General features: G+C 35.8%; 2 protein-coding genes across 4 annotated transcripts in view; one reads left to right on the top strand and one right to left on the bottom strand.

Moving 5' to 3' along the window:
* Window positions 1-338, bottom strand: part of LOC145673659 (uncharacterized) — a 38593-nt gene extending 38255 nt beyond the window's left edge. Inside the window, exon 1 of the mRNA XM_081743424.1 lies at window positions 197-338. Coding sequence (XP_081599550.1) covers window positions 197-220 — 24 coding nt within the window. The 5' untranslated portion in view covers window positions 221-338. The remainder of the gene's footprint in view (window positions 1-196) is intronic.
* Window positions 339-381: 43 nt separating this feature from the next.
* EndoB (SH3 domain containing GRB2 like, endophilin-B) overlaps window positions 382-22647 on the top strand; it is a 68228-nt gene continuing 45962 nt past the window's right edge. For all 3 annotated transcript variants that reach the window (XM_081743426.1, XM_081743425.1, XM_081743427.1), the window contains exons 1-4: window positions 382-556; window positions 15269-15410; window positions 19185-19313; window positions 21017-21179. In XM_081743426.1, the coding sequence (XP_081599552.1) occupies window positions 494-556; window positions 15269-15410; window positions 19185-19313; window positions 21017-21179 (497 nt within the window). In that variant the 5' untranslated portion in view covers window positions 382-493. The remainder of the gene's footprint in view (window positions 557-15268; window positions 15411-19184; window positions 19314-21016; window positions 21180-22647) is intronic.

Genomic DNA, 22647 nt, shown 5'->3' with positions numbered 1-22647 from the left:
TAATTGTTCAATTTTAGTTTAATATTCCCTTGCTGTAGCGAAAATATATGAAACACGGATCGGACAGCTAGTTCCTTGAGTCCTAGAAGGGTCAACGTGATTCATAATAATAAACTGAAACAATTACTTCCGAAAAATATTGGATTATCACATTAAAAAAGAAAGAAATTATTTAAAAAAAATAAGTAGCACTTACCCACTGTTTGAGCTTTGAGAACATGTCTATCACCGTAACGCGAATAACCTGCCCCAATACCCACGTCAAAAGTTGTGACAAGCTGCAAATATGACTCACGACTTCACTTGCATAGCATGACGGACAACTAATTCACGTGTCTAACAAATTTCGCGGCGAAGTTCCTACTTCAGATTTCTTACTAGTTTGACCAATCAATGTTTGGTCAAGATACCCCGCCTTAGAATGACGTCAGGGAACGATGGTGAATGTGATTAGAAAGCCCTCCAGTGGTAAAAAGATCAATAACAAAACAAGATGGATTTCAACGTAAAGAAGATAGTTGGTGATGCAGGAACATTCCTTAGTCGTGCAGTACAGGTCTGTATTAAAATGTTTACTTTTAGCCGTCACTTATCTCAAAATTAAAGCTCTATACATTAATTCGTAAATTTTAGTATCCTGCATAGTTTATGAAAATATGTCGATTACAAATAGTAGGGTAGTTTGTCATTTTTGTGTCATTTAAAATCAATAAGAATGAACTGCATTGCAGTTTTGGACAATATACTTTGGTAGTTTTAATTTTAAAATACATATTCCTGTATATTTTTTTAAAAAAATTAATACCTAGGTAGGTATGCATTGCAGTACTTTTCTTAAAGCTTGATGTCTAAGTAAACCGCTCTTTTGGAATTGTAAGCGACAAAACTTAAGCATTTTACTGGTGAAACTATTGTTTAGAAAAATTAATGTCTGAGTGAATTCTTTGTGCAGGTCGCGCACCTCTGACTAAAGCAATAAAGTATAAATAACGTGATGGAAGCTTCATTATTTGTAATCTGTCGTAAGAGAATATAGTATACATACTTGGACAATATTTGTTGTTGACAGCTAGTTTCAGTTACATCTCTCGCATTCAATTCATTAAACCTCTTAAGTTGATCAGGTACTTTCTTTCGCTGTTCCCCCTGGCTCCCCACACTTCCCAGTGGGTAATGGACAATGCGGGCATGCCTAATAATGGTGGAAATCGCTAATGTTCTAAGGACTGTTTACTTCATGCAAGATATATTTTATTTACAATCATTATGTGATTGCTGGTTAGAATTACCACCTGTCCCGATTCTGGAATGGGGTTCACTCAAGCAGACGGTTCTACCAAATAGAACATTTATAGGTAAAATACGAAGTGAAACGTTTTTCGTGAAGGAATGAGAGTGTGAATATAAGTAATTACAGACAGTGCACAGCATATTGAAATGAATTTTAAGTAATAGTGAAAGTATTGTATGTGTAAATGTCGTCTTCCACTATCCTCGTGTATGCGTATGCCCTCCGTCACTAATGCGCCTGATCCCTACCGTTGCATCCCTTCGCTGACGCTCGGCCGCACTGCTGCATTTCTGCCTTGACTCGGATAGATGGCATTCGTGCTTTTTGCTGGTTACCTAGTACAAGTTGCTTCGTATTTTATGCGCTGTAGTTTTTATGCCATACGTCCACATTGTATTTATACTGAGTCCTCCTAAAGTCAATCTGCATGTAGTAATGGAGCTTCTTGTTTAGTGCATGCTGTGTTAAAAGAAATACAAGGCTCTAACCTAACCTGAAAATGTAAGAAGTGTGTCAAAATTTGGTAGAATCGTTTTCTCGAGCAATGCCCTCGAATGTTCCGCGTCTAACATAGCTATGTTGTGGTTTTTCTGTTTATTGAATAATGTTTGTGTCTATTATTATTACTATTGAATTTTCCACATTCTTATACAGTCTTCAAAAAGGACAACAGTGGCACTCAGACAAGTACGTAACATATAGGTCTTTCAATGACTTATGTTTTTTATTATGTAGTATGTGTGATATAGAGCTTAGGCTATATGATTTGAATTGTCTCACTTTCTTTTTGGCACTGATTAAGAATAGTCCGTCATGAAAATGGTAATTTTACGGGTAAAATGAGTGAATGCATATGGAAGAGGATTGTGTAGGATATTAAAATCCACTGTTTGAGGAATTTTTCACATTGTACGAAACCAGTATTTCATGTTTCAAGTTTACTGTTACAAGTGTTAAACCATTACAAGAACTATATTAGGGTTAAAATGAATGAGTGCACGACGGAGGAAACATTTTTTGTTCAGAAGTATAGAGTTCAAATTGTTAAGCCGTTACAAGCGCCCATGTGCTTGCCTTCCGTCCCTGACGCGCCTGCGAGTGCTCTGCTGCAAGGCCTACCCGCTGCATCCCTGCCCTGATCTGTTCTCACTTTTAATGCCTACCAGGCACAAGTTGGTTTGTTCTTACAAAGTCGTTTTATGGCATATATCCGCACAAGTGCATTTATACCTGTAAGGGGAAGTCGTCGTAAAGAGAATCTACACCCAGATTACCATTTCTGGAATTGAATTCCAAAGTAGGTCGTTCGTTTGTAGCAAAATTTTGAAAAGTTAACGGGAAGAAATGGATAATTTGCTCGTTTGTGAGCTTAATAATATGGAAGGTACGTTTATTTTATTTTTCAAGTAAATAGTTGTAAACATGGAACTTGGCAAGCGGAGGGAGCTACTAGGAGAACAAGGTTACTGCATAGTTTATTGTGGAAAAGGAACAAACATTTGTGTTGTGAACATGTCTACAAATGTGCAGAGACGTTACCCTGAATGTGAGCTGTCAGTAATAGTTTGTGAAACATTTCGGTGATAATGAGGGAAATGTTTTGAAACTGTGTAAGTGTCATGGGTTAATAAATCTAACAACAAATTACTGGTCGAGAAAATTATAGGCCTACGTTTCAATCTAAAGATAAGTCACGTTGTGAAAGGTGCAACTGGTGGAAGGCAGCAACGAAGGGAACATTTATTGAGTATACTCACTCATATCTGGTTTAACCTAACCCAACCTTTTTTTTTTTTTTTTTTTTTTGTCGAAAAGCAGGCAGACCATCAACTCCTACTCCCCCTCCCAAAGAAAAACGGCTTCTGAGACACTGCGAATGACTTTCGTGATAGAGCATTGCATACGATAGTATGTCCGGTACTAAGATAGCACGTAGTGATTTTCAGAGCAGATCAATTTGCACGCAAGATTATCAATCTTTACGCAGTCGCTAGGGCATATGCCCGGGTAATACGTAATAGTCTAGAACATCTGAGAGAATCGTTCAAAGCAAAGAAGTGAATGAAAAAGTTTTTTTTTTTTTTTTAACGGACTATTCTTAATGTGCTCCTTTCTTTTATTAATTAGATAAATATAATTCACTTTTCACTAGAAAGACTTACGGAAAAAGGACCACTGGTGCATGCTGCACTCCTAACAATGGTTGTAGGAAATGTCGCTACATGTTGCTTGGATGAAGTGCTAATCCCATATTTCATCCACCCAGGTACTTATCTGCACGAGTGCCTCAATAGGAAACATGTTCAGAAGTTTTTCCTTTCTCTGCACATTAGGAATATGGGGTCAGTTATTAAAGTTACTTTACGTCATTTTCATTGCTTTGAATAGTACTCTAATACGTTCTGGAACGTTATTTTTTTGGCATTTGTCCAGGCGATTGCGTACAGACGTACAATATGTCATAAGAACGATCATTAGGGCGAAAAACAAACAACAGCCTGTGTTTGTGATCACTGCGACCTAGAACTATCCGGTTTAATGCAGTTCGAAGTTGGTGGGCTCACATGCAGGTAGTGGTGGGCGTGGGTCGAAACTAACGATTATTGTATCCTTTCCCCTGTCCACACAGCGTATTTACCTCGATGCGGGAGACTTAGGTTCCATTCCTGTTGGGAGCACGTGTGGTTCGAATCTTACATGAAGGTGTAGGTCCAAGTTTTATGCAGCCTTTTTACAGAACAGGACGTTATACTCCAGTTCTATCAATCAATCGCGTCCACTTGGCGCAATACTAGGGAAATTCGTCCATAGGCTCATTTCCAGAAATTAATGCCTTGTCTTTCTCAGGCAACATAAGAAATCCTTTGTGAAGATTCAATAGTGGCATTGAAATTAGTGTACGATTCTCTAAAATGTTCTAAGGGACCTTGTGCGTTGGAAACAAATAGAAAAATCCTTATATCTATTCGTGCTTCGTGGAAACGGTATGAGAAAGCCATGAAGAAAAAGCGTGCAGAAGAAAATCCATTTTATGCACCGAATTTGATCTTCCTATTTTGACATCCTCATGAGATACTGAAATTTTGAACTCCCCCCCCCCCCTACTTGAATTTCGATGCGCCCTTTAACCAAAGTAACACAATAAATAATAACCCATTTTTCAAAATTCATTTTAAACTGTTGAACCGCTTTCCCGTGATGTAATCACAATTAACCGGCAACATCGCTTTCAATAGGAACAAAGGAATTATGAAGGATCACCCGCCTCCCCCTTAAAACGAAAATTTTCAAAAATGTTGAAACATATGTCCAGTTAGTTTTAATGAACAGTTTATATACCGAATTTCGTCTCCCTAACTTGGCGGGCATACTGTATTTTTTACATGAATTTTGAACTCCCTCTACCCCCTTTTCCTAGGATGCGGCCGTGAATGAAAGTAATATATAAATCCAGTTTACGGCAGTAGGTGTGTTCAAAAATTCATTTTAAAGTGCTTAACCGTTTCCCCTTGATGCGATCAGAAACAACAGGCAATATTGCTTCCAAATTATAGATTGGAATGGAAGTTTCTCAGTAACGCTGGGATAGGGTTCCGCACGTAAGGTTCCACTTACGTTTAATGGGAGTTTATATAAAAAGTTGCATCTTCATAACTTGACAGGATCGTGAGATACACAGAAAGGCAGAGGTTGGATGTTGTGTGGTGGGTCTTTCTGTATATGTATTTTTTAAATACAACTAGGAACTCAAGAAAGTCAATCTGGAAAATGTGCTCTACAGCCTGAAAAACCTGGAAAAGTCAGGGGTAATGAAAATAGAAAATCCTTGGTAACTCTGCTCAGATTTTGAGTGAGAAGTCGCTAGTTACGTTGTGCCTTGAGCAAGTCTGAATATAGCCGACAGTATAGTTATTTACATTTTCCAATATATACAGAGACTGTAAATGTGTTGAACTGTTATTACATGTTTCTGTAGAATAAAAGAAATGCAAGAGTCGTTTGGACTATATTCCGTTTTTATTCAGAACTTCTGTATAAATAAAGATTAAAAACACAAATACACACACACACTTTAATAAACCATTTTAAATGATAAAACAGGTCTATGACATGATTGTCCAAAAGTTAAGCGATGTATATACAATAGAGGCTAGAAGACATTGCCATACCCCCCAGGATTGGGACAGTTCTGACATTTGGGAGTTCGAAAAAAAAATCAAATTTCTCTTACAGGGATTTTAGATTTTTCTTCATAATAGCTTCAAATAATATAGAAGTAACATAGAATTATTATTAAGTGGTATTTGCAAAATTGAAACAAAATATACTATTTTAGAATATAAGCAGTTAAAGTTACGGTTTGCGTTTACCTGCCATAATTGCACTACGTCACCCTACAGTGATAACAATGTATGCTTTCTCATCGTAATTTTGTATAAGATAGGGGAATATAATATTTTCCTTTAACTAACCTTCACCATTCACTGTTCCCCATTCATTTTTGTACAAATGGAATCTACAGTAATTCTTTTGACTGCACCTTGATCCGACAGTTATTTCTCCAACAAGAGTATTTTTGTACCATTGCGACAAGTTTTCGGCGGGCTATGACTCAAGAGCCGACGCATTTCTGGAGACTTGTCCCGTACCCCAAATTGCTTCATTCGTCATTATCCATCATCCCTCCAAGTTTTACCCAAAGTTACGGAAACACCTATATAAACATAAACTGATAGTTTCAATAACATTTCCAGGATATACGCTGACAGTTATTTATCTCCTAGTTCGGGATGGACATCATCGTGTTCGTTGATTATCTCGGAGTTCTGTCACCTCCCTCATTTTCATTGTATCAGTTCCTTTGATAATAATTCACTTTCGTTAATCATCCGTCAGCCTACATGGTATAACCGTCGGACGTAAAACTAAAAAAAAAAATATCTTTCCTGAGGAAGTTAACCTTGAAAGAGGGCGAAAAGAAATCGAAATAAGAAATTTTTCAGTACAAGGGATATGCATTTGTTTGCTTTCATGCTGGGCTATGGAAATGAAAGAGCTTGTGCTATGTAGGATGCTTTTCACCTGTTTCGCATTTTGCTCACAAAATTAAATTGTAATGAAGACAAATCTTAACATGATATTTCACTTAGAATATGTTCGTTAGTTATTGTAGCTACAATTTTTTCGAAATTGTAAGATGGTCAAGCATCAGTAGTTAGATTAATTCTTTATAGAACTAAGTCGAAGATTTCTACGAGTGTCTGTTCAAATACTTACAAACAATATTCACCATTATGACGTACTATGTCAGTGATGTTTAATTTATGGGAATGCGGCGTAGGATCCAAACTGCGTAGGAACAAAAAATTCAGCTCAAAACCTGTTTGGATCCTACGCCGTTGCCCTGAAATAATTTAAGTTTTAATCATGCGCTCAAAAAAAAAAAAAAAAATCTCTTTAATTTGTTTAACCTGTGCAGTTATCAATTAGGGTTATATTCATGGACTTAGTACGACCGAAACTGCGTAGAATCCACACTGCGTAGCATCCAAACTACGTACGATGCACTGCATACGACCGGGGGCGTTGCTAAGGGGGAGAGTCCTCTCCCAAAGTCACCGACTTCTGATCGAGTTGGCATTTTCTTAGTTATCCAGTTGTTGTGAATTATCAATTCTTTTACGGACTTGGCAGTTGGCACAATTGATTTAATTAGTATGTAATTAATTAGTCCAGGTTTTTGGCTAGGTGGGACTTCGTCCCAAATTTAACAACTTCTGAACTAGTTGGTAATTATTACTTAGAAGACTGTCGTTACGTTCAATTGACTTTCTTGACTTAGCATTTTCTTAGTTATCCAGTTATTACTCGAAGTGTCCATTAATTTGGTGGCCAAAACATCTCCATTAAGAATAACGTGGGGAATATTCAGGGGTGTAGCCAGCAGGTTTGTGTAGGGGGAGCCAGCTATAATGTACAAAGCCAAAAAAAAAAAATGTGTTGCTGCTAGTATTTTTGAGGCCTGAAAGAAAGGAAAATTTTTGTTTCCATCTCGAAAACTAAAAACACTATTTTAGCTTCTGCTTCTTCTTCTTCTTCTTCTTATTATTATTATTATTATTATTATCCATAAATTATATTCAAGATAGTTTTTATTATGCTTAATCAAGAACTACTGCCTGGGACCAAACGCTATACTTTTGTGCATAACTATAAAGGTAACCAAAAAAGTTCTGTCCCTTTTCGTGGAGGTCTGTGTTCAATTGGACCTCACACCGTGAGTTGAATGCGAGTGGAGATAAGGCGAACGTCAGTTGTTGGTGTGGGTATATCCAACATAATACCTGGTTGTGGCAATTCAGACACACCGTGAACTTGCGTAAAGACAGAGAGAACATGGGACATCCACAGAGCGTCATAAGAGCATGTATGCTGAACGAGTTCAAATGGAGGTGAAACGCCGCTGTAGCGGGACAGAAGATATGCCAGACCTTTGGTGAGGGTGTAGTGGTGACGCGGACATTGCAGCGATGGTTTAACAAGTTTAAGGACGATGACAAAACACCTGAAAACAACACGTGCCAGAAGACCAACACATGTACAAAGAGGAACTGGGACTACAATTCAGTGTGTGGAGAAACCATTCGGCTGCATATCCATGAACTTGTGAAGCACTACAAGTTGGGTCGATGGGTCTCACATATTTTGACTCCGGGCCAGAAGGCAACGCGGCAGTCGCCTGTGTTTATTTACTGTTTCGGAGCCATTTCTGGACAGGGCGTTGACATGTGATAAAAAGTGTGTCCTATACGAAGCTTCACGGGGCCGTCATCATTGGTTAGCATCCCATGAACCGATTTCAAAACAGCCGAAACCAGCACTGTACCAGAAGAAGGTCCTTCTGTGTGTTTGGTGCATCGTGCATCAGGAACTGCTACCAACTGGTCAGAGTATCAATGCAACTGTGTAGTGTCAGCAGTTGAGCTGTGCTCAACAAAAACTTAAAACTCTGGAGCCATCACTTCTGAATTGCAGCCATCACTTCTCCTCGTTTACGCGACAACGCTAAGTCCCACGTGGCTAGGATGACTCAGGACACCATTTTCCGCCTTGGATGGGAAACAATATTGCAACCACTATATTCCCAGGGTATTGCACCGTCCGATTATCACCTGTTTTATTCTTTGGACAATCACCTTAGAGGACGCCAGTTCAAATCTCTAGTAAAAGTCCAAAATGCACCTGATACTTTCTTCCTTTCACGGCCCACCAAGTTCTACCGCGATGGATTCCATGGCCTTCCAGAACGTTTTTAGAAGGTCGTCGATGCTGATGGGGACTATTTTTGATCTTCCAGGTTAGGTGACATATCGATGTTGGAAGGTGGTGGGTGAAAAAGCAACAAAACTTTTCTCGGTTACCCTAAAGAACACAATTCTTTATTACACTGAGGAGAAATAAAACAGAGACCGAATGAAATCCAAATTGAACAAAAGCATTGTTTCTTACCAAATTTTCCATCCTCTATGTCTTTTAAAACACTTGTTAAAGCATATAAAAATATACTGTACTTACAAATCAGTTTAGTACCTTTGTTTTATGGCTGTATTAGTAGTACCTTGTTAAAACGTTTGTCTTCAAACTGTCAAATATAAATCGCAGTAAATTGTGTAATCTGCTGTCACAAAAAAGTATCCTATTTTTCGATCGGTATAAGGAAGAGATACTATACTATTTTTCGATCGGTATGGAAAAACAATATTTCTCCATACTATTTTACCATAAATTATTAATTGTCAATAAACTTCGTTACTTTTAAATGAATGAAGCGAGATAATTTTACTATGATGTTTTAAAAGTTGGTCATTTGGGGGGGCCAGGAAACCATTTGGGGGGGGGGCTGGCCCCGATGCCCCCCCGCCCTTTGGCTACAACTCTGGGAATATTTTCTCCTTCCCATTAGATCCCTAAAAACACAAAATATTCACTTTTCGGAATTTTCCTGTGGGTTAGTCCCGGAATTCCAATTCTAGGTACCTAAAACATAAGATTTTATGTCCAAACAACATCCATAAGAATAACATGGTGAAAATTTTCTCCTCCCCAATAGACCTAAAAACTAAAATTATTCACTTTTGGCACTTTTTTCGGTCGGTCATTTCCGGAAATGAACGAACATGCCAAACTGAAGTTTCCACGTTAACCAGAAGTATGCGTTATTTTCTGTCAGTTCATATAGTTTTATATATTATATATTTATACAGTTTTATGGCGGTAGCGGCATCAACAACCTTAGGCCCGTCACGTTTGAGGAATGACGTCTCTCGGCGAACACAGAATCTGGGCACGACCTTCGAAATAACAGAAGGCCTTCGTCGTAGCGAGTGACGTCACACAAAGTAGGGACAAGCAAGCACAGTGTGTTGGTCAGAGTTGGGCAGCTCTACACGTGAGCCAAAAGCAAATTGTTTTACCAGAATGTTTTTTTTTTTTTATTTATATATAAGGAAAGAGGCGTACAAATTTGATCAATCAAATTTAGATTGCTATTATCAGGAGGATAATGGTAATAAGAAACATATTATTCTTAAATATTATATTTCTGACATAGAAATTCCAACAGAAAAATAGGTTAGAAACATTTAAAACTACAGGAGAAACAAACTCGAAGCATGAAAATTTCTCGAGAGCATATTTGGCAATTAGAAATACATTTAAATATATTACTAGCGTTCACGCAAATGTTGCTTTCTTTGACTTTTTAGATGTGGTTTGCGCTTGCAAGATATTAGTTTCATTTAAAAAAAAAAAAAAAAAAAAAAAAACTAACAATAGTGTGATCCTAGGCTAATGGAGGCGGTGATGATGATATATTACCCGCTTTCCGCGTCAGCCAGGTGGTACGGTGATCAAACGCGTTTACTACTTCTGCTTGTTATTATCTATTTGCATTTAAGAAAATGTTTTCGGCATATTGCAAGATATAGTCCTCGCGTTTGCGAGACGAAAAAAAAAATCTGATTAGGAAGAAATTATATTTAAAAAATAAGCTCAATTTAACGAGTGACATGAAAGGTGACTGAGAAATTCAATACTTGGAGAAGCTCAAAAGTATGTTATCCACAATACAGAAGTTTCTGGGAAACGAGACGAGAAGTGTGTGTTCAAATTAGAGACGAGCCTACAAACATGACAATTCTCGTCTCATCTTCGATACAAGATATTTGGTCAAGTCTCGTGGGCAACACTGGTTCACTCAAGTCTTAGATTTCTGTTTTAATATTACACGATTCATAGTAAAAATTCATAAATTATTAAAGTGATTGTACGAACACAAGGAAGAATATTCATCAACATTTGAAAATATGGAAATGATTACATAATATACTTCAATAATCAATATGATTTAAATGTTGTTATAATACATCTTCGTGGACCACGAAAGTAGAAAACCTTCCTCAATTTTTGTAGGACTCTCGTCTTGTTTCGATTTACGAACAACTATTTCTCGTCTCGTCTAAATTTTGTTGCTTAATGGTAATTGTTGAGAGATCTTCAAATCTGTTTTGAGATCAGCCCTCTGTAATTTGTTATGTAACTGGGAGAGAGACGAAACCAAATCAAACAAAACCGTACCTTTTCAGCACCGAGTCTATGAGACGAAGACAGTAGATCTACAGTTGAAGGTGAAGTTTGAACCCCACACCACATGCACTGAACCAACAGGTAGGGCGAAGATAACTGAAATCGCAGAAGTCAATAAAACTACATTCTGTAACCAACACTTAACAATTAGCACGGAGAGTGTCAAATCACCACAATCGAATTTTGTATGTAGGATTAATAATAATAATAAAACACCCCTTCCCATTGGAATGCTTTGACAGAGCTCACATATATGAACATTTGTAATTACTAAAAAAAAATGTAGAATTATGTATACAAAGTTGTCAGATCATGATAATAACACTAGGTGTTTGTCTTTCCACACTGTAATATGCAAGGGGGTTTTTGAAGTTTAACTCCTCCTTGAGTAAGATACGGGGAAATAAATATTTACTCACAAACTAAATACTGTACAACTTTCTTACAAGGCTGTCTATAATCTTTATTATAAATTAACTAGAAATGTTACAGTTTCGGAAGTATATCACTTCCTTCTTCAGACTACTGCTCCAACTGAAATCATAAATAATATTACATCATTTGTTATCTCTACCAATCAGGAATCACTTTTCATTCAAATTCAATATACATGTCCATTGTTGTGACAATTTTAAATTCTTAACAGACATAATACATTGTTAACAAATCTATATATTTCTTTTAACATATATTAACTAAAACCAACCTAAATATTCAGGTAGAAAATTTCAATATCTTCCTCCCAATAACTTGCTAATAGCTGTGGAATTTAAACCAAAACTATTAAGTGGAAGTAAATTTCTTCCGTCCTCTCAGAATTTCTCATCTTGAATTCGTTCTACAAATGAAGCATCTAAATAATCACATTTCAGCTGACTGACCCTCTTAACCATATAAATTATTGAAGCTTGTTCGTACGAAAATACAGGCTCCGTATTCATATTTGATACTGTTGCTTCTTTTTACAATTAATGTATGATAAACAAATATTGCTGCTCTTTGTCAATTGTGAATGCCCAAACATAAATATAAAATGAATTACCATCCTTTTTCAAAATACTTTTTTTTTTTTTTTTTTCACAACCGTAGGCACTAGTGACGTAGTAGGCAAATTCGATAATTAAACTATAAATACGTATGGTACTGATTCAGAGTACTGAATTATTGATCTGGTACTTAAATATAGTTATCATCATTGAATTTGAGGAATATGACAATACATCGTACTGTTGCCTACTTCCATTGAAGACTATACGATATTACTATACATAGGCTACTTCCTAAATTATTGAATTTGAAACGACAATTTGTTCAAATCCTACCTATTTTAAGCACACAAAGAATCTGAAAGTTCTTATTTTTATGTGAATAATGCTGCAAAGAAGTAAGTTAATATCGTTCTTAAAACTGACTTAACAAATAAATAAAAATGAACAATTCCTTTAGATTATGTCTTAAGAATCATTGTTATAAACTATCTTGAGAAAAAAAATACAGCCTTACCTTACTGGATTGGGTGACTATGAAGTTTTATATATATATATATATATATATATATATATATATATATATATATATATATATATTATGGAGCCATTCTTGTCTTAGATTGTTTTCAACTGGAAACAGAAGCTTTCAGACCGTTTCCGTTATTTCTTTACAATTCAGACGCAATAAGTAAAATGTACTTTTGCCTTCAAATTATAAACACTTAAAATAAGAATTCACATAACACCACCACATACATTTTCAAAAGACGCGCTCACTGTTAACTAGCCACACAAGTGTCGTTCACCCTCGCAGGAATCTGTCGTCTTTGTACCTACTCGTTGTGACGTCAAGGGTGAACCTGAATATAGCCCGATGGCCTTGTGATTAAGAAGGCCGTGATCCGAGGAAGGAATGAGGAGGGGAAGGAAGCGGAATGGGGCCTATATGTGAGGTACCATCCCGGCATTTGCCTGGTGAGTGAAGAAAACCCAGGAAAAACCTCACTCGGGATGGCTGGCCTGAAAAAGCTGTACACCTTTTCGACCTAGTGGCCCTACTGGGAATCGAACCCGGCACCGCTCTTGCCTTCGGCGCGAGCGTTAGCGACTACGCCACAGGGGCCACAAATTAGAATTTAAAAAACAATCAAAATTTGGTGTTGTAGGGTCTGGATAGGGTTGTCTATGAAAATTACAATAAATAAATAAATAAAATAACAGTTTAAAATTTTAGTTGTGTTTTATGGGGAACTGAAAATCATTCCATGTTATTTCAATTTAAAGCATCCCAAGGTATTTTTGGAACATTTTCTACACCCAAAAATGCAAAAATGATTGAGCACTTCCAGTAGGACTACAACGATTAAATTTGGCAAAGTTTGTAGCTTCCTGGAACTATATATAGAAAATTCCCGAAAGTGAATATTTTCCATTTTTAGCACCTTTAAAGAAAAGACAACTGTGTAATTTAAATAGACTTTTTTGATGTATAAAATCTCATATTTTAGGTACCGTAATTGAAATCGGAATAAAAACTAGGAAGTTTGGTATGTTTGTAGGTTTATGAGATGCGAGGCCGTAGGATGAGGAAATTTTGTATCTAGCGACAAATTTCCACCTACTTAAAACTAGACTAATTGCATAAACATTCAACTGTGCCAACTGCCAAGTTCATAAAGATATTGAAAATCACAGCAACTGGGTAAGTAAGAAAATGCTAAGTCAGGTAAGTCAATTGAAAGTAAGAGCTCATCCGTGGCTAAGCGGTTAGCGTATGCGCCTTTGGCGTGGGAGGCCCGGGTTCGATTCCCGGCGGGAGCTCATGTGGTTCGGATTCCACGTTAATCAGTAGGTCCACGTCTCATATAGCCTCGCTGCTGAACGGGACGTTAAACTCAAAATCAACTCAACTCAACTCAATTGAAAGTAGCGGCCCAGTCTTTAAAGTAAAGATTGACAACAACGCATTTTAATTTTCCAATTTGACCAGAAGTTAGTAAATTTGGGACGAAGCCCCACCTCGCAAAAACCTGGTCTAATTACATGAACCTTCAACTGTGCCAACTGCCAAGTCCATAAAAGAAGTGATAATTCACAGCAACTAGGTAACTAAGAAAATGTTAAGCCAAGTAAGTCAGTTGAACGTAACGACAATCTTGTGAACAAGGCATTTGCCAACTTTATCAGAAGTTGGTGTCTTTTGGGGGAGGCTCCCCCTTAACAACGCCCCTGCTGAGACAAGACTTTCGGTTAGCTTTTCCGGCCCTCCTGAATAAGTCAAAGTCCCCCAAGAAAACTCTCTGGGTACACCCCTGTATGATTATATTTGTCAGTTTCGTTTCTGTGCAGTTTGGATCCTACGCAGCTTCGGTCGTATACAGTTTTGATCCTACGCCGTTTTTTCCCTATATAACTTCAAAAAAATATTATTACTTAATATTCTGTGATTATAAAATATATATGTATATATTTTTTTTTAATTCGATCATATGACCATTCCTGTTTTCGATCCTAGCCGGTTTCAGTTTCGGTCGTACGCAGTTTGGATTCTCCAGTCATTTTAATCGCTGCTCTGTGATCATCTTCAGCGGGAGACCAGGTAAGGTTCTTCTAATACAAGAAATGTATTTGAAATTGACTATTGAGATTTTAGTTCGACAGACTTCGTACAATACCAGAAGGTATTTTATCTTGAAAACCTCACGTGATCTCCCGTTGAGTATGATCTCAGAGGATCGATTGAAATGGTTGGAAGATGAAAGAATATAAAGTGCGTTGAAGAGAAACGAAATCAACCTTTGTTTCACGTCCCACGATGCCCTGTAGGCTAATGGAGACAGAGGTGATTATTGAATGTGAATGATTATGAGGTGATTAGCGGAGTGAGAACTTGAGAAGGAATTGGAGACGCGGAGGATGCTCACAGACATAACTCCCGTGACCTGGAATCGATCCAGGGATCCCTCGCACCAAAGATAAACGATATACCACACCAGTACCATGTCTCCTAAATTCCGGTGAAAGAATGTCGTAGCATTAAGTAGTAGCGTTAATAATGTCCTTCTTGTGTATAATTTCAAGTAACATATCTGCTACTAAAATGAGTAATGAAAAGGTTTTTAATGTATACCAACATGGAACTTATGAATGAAGATATTGGTAAAATAAATATAATATCAGGGTTATAAATTTCGCAGCTCCTTTCTGACATGGCGAGTTCCTGTTTCGGATTTGTAATGAATATTTGACTTGTGTCTTTCTTAGGAATCTTTGGCTTTAACTTATAAATGTTAAGAATTTCTTCCGTATATTTATGCAAAATTACGTTTATTTATTTCAATAGTTCACCGAAGAAAAGCTTGGCACTTCAGAGAAAACAGAACTTGATGCTCATTTCGAAAATTTAGCTGAGAGGTCAGACACAACAAAATTATGGACAGAGAAGATACTAAGAAACACCGAAGCTGTTTTAACACCAAATCCTGGTGAGTATTATCTTAGTCTGTTTGTGTGCTTTTCACGAATAAAATTACACATCTCTGAGTTGCAATGAGAATGGCTTTGTTTATTTGCAAAGGAATTAAGTTGATTAACTTTTTTGTATCTCGCGTACAAATTGTTGTGTTGACACCAAATAACAATTAATACATTATTTTTCCATAATAATTATAAATTGAAAGGCGTAGGAAGAATACATGATAAACATCATTTATGAGTTTTTATATTTTATCCAAAGGTGGCGTCTATCCGATCCCAATCGATCTCAGTAAAACTTAAAACTTACTTATTTAGAGGTTAATATAAAGAGACACAACAAGAAGTTTGTTACTTGTTACTATCATAAGCCCACTACCAGCACTCCACTTTCTATGGGTTGGTATCGATGACAGCTTGTGTTCTTGTTTGAGACATAAGTTTGTGCGGTGGGGGTGGGCAAATTATTTGGAGTACAGGGGCACACACACACACACACACACACATATATATATATATATATATATATATATTCTTGGGCATTCCTATATAGAACTTAGAAAATTGGCTGGAAGTTTCGTAAATCTCTGAAGAAGCTTAACTCATCACTGCAATAATTTTTGTAAACTGATGAAGAATTTTCAAAACTAGTCGGTAATTTCATCGCAAAGTTTATTCCGAATTTGCCATTTTTCTTAGCTTTTCAGAGTGCCTTGCCAAAGAAGTAAAGAAATCCATTTTTCTCGATTTTAGGATTATTGTTGGGACTATTGTAAAATTTCCATGCGGATTTTTCCAGTATATAAGTTATACATCAAAACCGTTCTTCTTGCCTGGAAAAAAATCTTTTTAAGAGCTTCAAGTATTTCGACAAAAGAGACACATCTCCAACAACATTTACTTACGTTATTTGATCTAGATTTAAAAAAAAAAAAAAGAAGTTTTGATTCAGATACACTAGAAAAGATCTACGTGGAAATTTCCAACAACTCCGGTAACAATCTTAATGTAGAGATTGGAGCTCACAGTGAAATAGTAAGAAGTTAAGCACGAGTTTTGAAAGTTACTTGTGAACTACAAAGATATTACAGGGGTGAGTTAGCTTCTCCAGTGATTTGCACAAGAAATGACGAAGAGAAATATTTCCACCAGAGTGAAAATGTTTCAGACGTAAAGGACGATGAACCTCATATCTAGCTTATCCAGACACTTCAAGAAGCAGGGAATCAAGTTGAGAAGTTAGAGTATTACATACCTACTCCACTAATACTGACTCCCTCGTGGTTGTAAGGTTAGCGTACACTTCTTTGGCTCGGGAATTTGATTCTTGGTGGGAACTCATATGGTTAGGATCTTACATTAAGCTGTAAGTCCACGTATAATTACCGTAATGCTTTAAGATTCGTGTTTAAACATAAAAAAGAACTCACGAGAGGAATGTTTTCGTCCATGGCTCCAACGCACGCCAAAATATAGAAGATTATGGAGCCCTAACAAACAATAACAACGAATACATAGTAAGTTCTTTTCTATGCAGGTTCATGTCTTTTATAGTCTCACTAACCTCTAGTCAACCAATCAGTACTGATAGAAATGATGCACTGTCTACTCAGCGCAACGTTCTGTTATGACCATGACTCTCCTTCCCACTGTGCGTGTCTCCGTACTCACACAAGTAAAGGATAGGAGACTCACAAAGGAAGTAAGTTGCTATGTATAGATGTTGGAGTGAGTTTGTAGCAAATTTGTAGAAGTAATACTATATCAAGTGGAAATATTTTTTTCTAATAAATCCATATCCGTCCGAGTACGCCTCATCACGTCTCTTAAGGCCTTTGAAGTTGCCAGTATGCAACAGGTTTTGCCATTCAGATTTAAGTCAAGCGCCTGCAACGACCGTCAACCCGCCATACGTAACTTCCCTATTGGTTGCATAACACCGTATTTTCTGCCTGCAACAATGTTAATCTTATGGGCTCAAAACGGCCCCTGAAATGTTGAATAGAACAATAACGACACGGTTTTTGAAAAATTGAATGAGAACTGGTCAATCTACAGAAAATTTGGAATCAACCAGTGAAAACGGCACGTTTCTAGCACTTGCGGTTTTCGAGATTTCATTGTCGAAAGGATTGCGGACAAACATATAAACCTAGCATTTTAATATATAGACTAGCTGAACCTGCGCTCTCTACACAGCGCATCATTCACATATGAGCATGAATCTCCTTGTTATTCCTCACATCTGTACATGTCCTTTTATAGACAAGTGAAAGACGTATTGATTAAAAAAAAAAAAAAAAAAAAAGCCAATGGGTATCATAAAGGGAAATTTTTTTCGATTATTTTTCTCAATATCTCGCACCGCTTGCAAGATTTAAGCCTACTTCCTTTTGGAGTTTCTAATTCATGTATGACCAGTGTTTTTTTTACTTCTTGCACGCAGTATGTAATAAGCAAATACATTACATACACAATTAATTATAATGTCAGTTATTTATTGTGTTCATTGGGCAAAACACTCCAAAAATAAAGGTTCATCTTAGATTGGAGAAATGGTTATCCTTCCTTTTTCATTATTATTTGGCCATGAAACAAACGCCTGAGACACATACAACTCCTATACACAACAATGTGGTGTTGGAATGTGATGCTTTAGTTTTTTTTTTTTTTTTTTTTTTTTTTTTTTTTTTTTTTTTTTTTTTAATTTCAACACTTCCAGTGTACCCGTAAAAATGTAATAAATAAATAGTGGCCATGTTTTTTAAATATTCAATTAGAACTGGACAATTTTACATGAAATTTGCAATCGATCAGTGAAAACGTCATCTTTCTAGAGCGTGCAGTTTACGAGATCTCATTGTCGAAAGGATTGGCCATAAACATATAATCGTCCACAAACATGTAGTTTAAGTGAACCCCAAAAATAGCAGCACAGTTCATTTGCATTTATTTTGGAGAAGGCTTATTAAAATACAAAGGCTTTAAAACATAAACTTTATAAAAAAATATGTATTTAAATAATAATTTATTTAAAGTACACATTCTTTAAAATATTGTCTTTGTTAAACGTTAAATCACAAATAACCGTAAGTCAAAGGTTTGGAATCCAAAGTTAGAGGTTGGAGTTCAGGCGTTTTTATAGTATTTGTAGCGTTTTAATAGATAGATATTTCACAAGTACCAGAGTTCCTTTACTTAATTTTAGCAAAAATAACTTTGATCATAGATGAAATAACATAATTACTAAAGTTAAGAAATAAATATAAATAGCATGACACTTGTACTATTTCATTTTATGCCCCAAAAGTACATCAATTTCACAGTTTAATTTTACAAAATTAATTTAGGTAGTTCAAGAATAGCCAGCAAAAAAAAAAATCACCATGCACAAGTAGTCACAGCTACAACATTATTAAAGGTTTGGATCTGCTTACACTAGTGTAACATGGAGTTGAGAAGTCATTTGTGTAGCTCCTAGTTCAGATATCTGGAACGAAACAATATACCAGAATACATTAACGAATTTATTCCATTAACAAATTCGGCCGAGATAATCGTTCTAGTTATTTTTATGCATAATATATATATATATATATATATATATATATATATATATATATATATATATATATATATATATATATATAATATGTGTGTGTGTGTGTGTATGTATAATATAATATTATATATATATTTAGTCAGTATCGGTCCTGCTCAAATAAAAATAATTAACAATTTGTACTGCATCAAATATATTACATTCATTCTGGTTCTTATTTCAGGAAACCGGGTTGAAGATTTTCTGTTCGAAAAGATAGAGAAGAAAAGACCAAATCGACTAAGCAATTTAGAATACTTGGGCTTGGATATGATAGATGCTGGTAATGAATTTGGGCCCGGGACAGCTTATGGTAAGCTATTGTTAAAAAAAAAAAAAAAATCTTAGACTGTAGATGATATTGGGATTAATATTAAGAGGTGGAGTATTGGAGTAGTTTCGGAATATGAGGTGATTATGTAAAAGATAGATTCGATTATTTTAATCTCATCTCTTAAGTTTTCATTGTGAAGTGGATGTGTTGTCAGATTTTCAGAGATAAAGAATTGGGTTTATGGATGGCTTTAGCGTGTACTTTTAGGAACATTTTGATTTGATACTGTTATTTCATTAGGCGTTCGGCAGATGTGATCGTTCACTTCATACAATCTCTCGTTAATTATATCTTAACACAAATAGTCATCTCCCATATTTATAATTTGTCCTGCTCTTTTTCCTATCGCGAGAAATTGCTCACTTTATGGTCTTAATTGATGAATGTTGTAATTGTGATGCGACGTATGTGTATGTTTCCGTAGGACGTTAACTCAGTTTTAGTACTGTTAAAAGTTTTACTCAGCCAGTATCGTACACTTCAAGCTTTGTGAGAAACAGGTTTCTTGTTCTTAATAGTTTTACGAATTAATACAGAATGGACTGTTTCTCTTGAAATGTCCTCGTAACTTTTAAACTATTATACAGAAAACACTTAAATTTTCTATGAGGCAAATGTCAACAGGAGAAAATTGGCATACTTTGCAGATTAACAGTGTTGCCAACCCAACATACAGTTGTATTGTTTGTTTTTTTTTCCCTCAAACGATATCATATAAGGATTATTATACATATTGCAAATTTACGTGTTGAACACTAAGGCTGTTACAGTATCAGAAATATCCAAAATTCGGAGGCCTCTGCAACAGTAGTAACGCAAGTGAGACGGACGTTGCAATGCACATGCAAAGTACTTCACTGTCGAATACTATGATCATGATATGAGGTATTCCGAATAACTAGGAATAAAATCGGAAGGGATTGAAAATTTGATTTTTTCAAAGAGTTTTATTCCCAAAAGCTGCTTAAATCACATTTAATAACATAGTTTCCAATAGTGTGAATATCGTAATGACGTTTACAGCAATTTAATATTACAAAACGTTTTGGAGATTGCTATACTGCTTAAAATGGCGTATTTGTGGGATTTTTTAAAAATCATTGTTGCTTTCTGTGCACCTATAACATTTTCGCAACAGTTTTAGTAGTATTAATTACAAGTCCTCTTAATTACATAATTTATGTTTAGTGTCGTTACAAATAGGATTCCCAATATTTGCAGAAGATATGGTTGTTTTAAAATTGGAAATCCTCAAAATCATGTTTTAAAAACTTGAGACGTCATTTTCTAATAATATGAAGATGAAAGTGGTTAATGTTCTACTGCTTTTACTAATGAAAACTTAGAGGTCGCATTACAGAGTGGGAAACTAAAGTTTTTTCGGCGAGTACTAAATAATAAGATTTAATTATCGCAAATTTATTCATGTGTTTTATTAACATTACAACATTAATCATAATTCTTACATGTGTAGTAAAACAGATTTAGTGTTCCTTCGATGATTGAAAAGTAAGTTACATCAGATTTTCAATTATCTCGCTATTTCTAGGAATAATTGAAGACAGTAGTGGAATAGTAGGTGCTAAGGTGCTGATATTGAACAAGTGTGAAAAAATCAACCTTGAGTTTTGATGAAATTTATCAGTCATAAAAATATTTCTTTTTCGTCTATATTTTTCTAGGAAGTGCGTTGATTAAAGTTGGTCAAAGCGAACAGAGGCTTGGCGCTGCAGAGCGTGAGTTTATTGGAAATGCAGTTCATTGTTACGTACAGCCGCTTAGGAAGTTCCTAGATGGGGAAATGAAGACAATACTCAAAGAGAGAAAGCTTTTAGAGAATAAAAGGCAAGTAAGACATGGTATTTTAACGAGAATAAAATATAGCGTAAAAATAATAAGATCACTAGCCGAAATGCCTGTTTTTTCGCACAGAGAAAATAAGTTATGGAAAATGTACGAACCTCCTTAAGGTACTTTATTTTTTGGATACATTTTGTACTCCTGTAATCCCTTAGGAATCGTTCTTTAATGAAAGTGACATGATAAATACACAGCTTTTTGAGATATGTACTAAATATGTTCCTAAATTCAGTCAGACGCTTTAGGTATTTTCCTTTACTGCAATCACAAACAACAGACAAGGTCAATTTCAGTGTATCGAAAATAATTACAGAAATTCTCCCTTTTATTTTCACTCGTTCTTACTCCTATGCTGATGGAACTGAAGTTGGACTTAAATTCCAACTTCATCGGGAAAGTTACTATTCATCTCAGCAATACCGAAGACTGTGTTCGATACAAATATCGTTTATTTTTACATGTCGCCCCTTTCCGCCTCCGCCCTAAGGGTGCTTCACTTTCCATGGATTAATCGGCATTGGAAGTGTCATTATTCATCTCACCGAGCTCGAAAGATATGAATATTCGGCATTAAGATGAATCACTAGGTGCTCTCGGTACTACGCTAAATACTGCTTGGATAGTGCGGCGTTGCCAGATAGTGTCAAGTGTTTACTGATGTCAGATAATAAAGGAAGTAATCATGGAATTCTGCTTGGATACTTACTGGAGAAATTAGTTTTCGACCCTTACTGCAGTTCACAGCAAATACCGCTTCTCGAACTGCATCGCTAGAATCCAGGAATTTTCTTATTGTGACTACCACAGTAAACGTACAAATTTGGCAACAACGCATTGTGGCGTTCTGCGCTAGTTTCTTCTCAAAATCTATTTCCTTAAATGTAAATAAATATTTAAATATCATGTGAAACATAACACGAAAAACGGTCAAACAATATAACTATTTCGTAATAAGATCGTTACTCTAAAGTACTTTACACATACAAATAAGCATTTCATAGAACTGAGCACTTCTAGTAAGATCCAACAGCAAGAGCCATTCTGTGTGCTCATTTTAAAATGAATCAAACGTTTTCTTTTATTTGTTACCTTTTCCTATATCAGAAGACATAGCCAAATGAATCAGTGTCTTGTATTGTAGCTGAAACGTAACTCTATCCTATAGTACAATAATTATAATATGTAACGTTTCATTGCGCAATAGTTAAGGAAATGGGCTAAAATATATACTGACATCCGTGTGGTGATCCACCTTATCTTCGGTCATTTTCTGTTATTTTTACTTGTGACTTCCTTCCTCTTAGAGATGCTAGGAGTGTCTTACCCCTATGGTATTTTTCCATATTGTAAATCATGTTAACTTTTTTTTACAAGGCTGTCTATAATCTTTATTATAAATTAACTAGAAATGTTACAGTTTCGGAAGTATATCACTTCCTTCTTCAGACTACTA

This window comes from Thermobia domestica, chromosome 2, assembly GCF_964235325.1.
Source record: "Thermobia domestica chromosome 2, izTheDome1.hap1.1, whole genome shotgun sequence".
In the NCBI taxonomy this organism is placed as follows: Eukaryota; Metazoa; Arthropoda; class Insecta; order Zygentoma; family Lepismatidae; genus Thermobia; species Thermobia domestica.
Note: the sequence above shows the minus strand (reverse complement) of the source record. Positions and strands in the feature narration are given on the sequence as shown.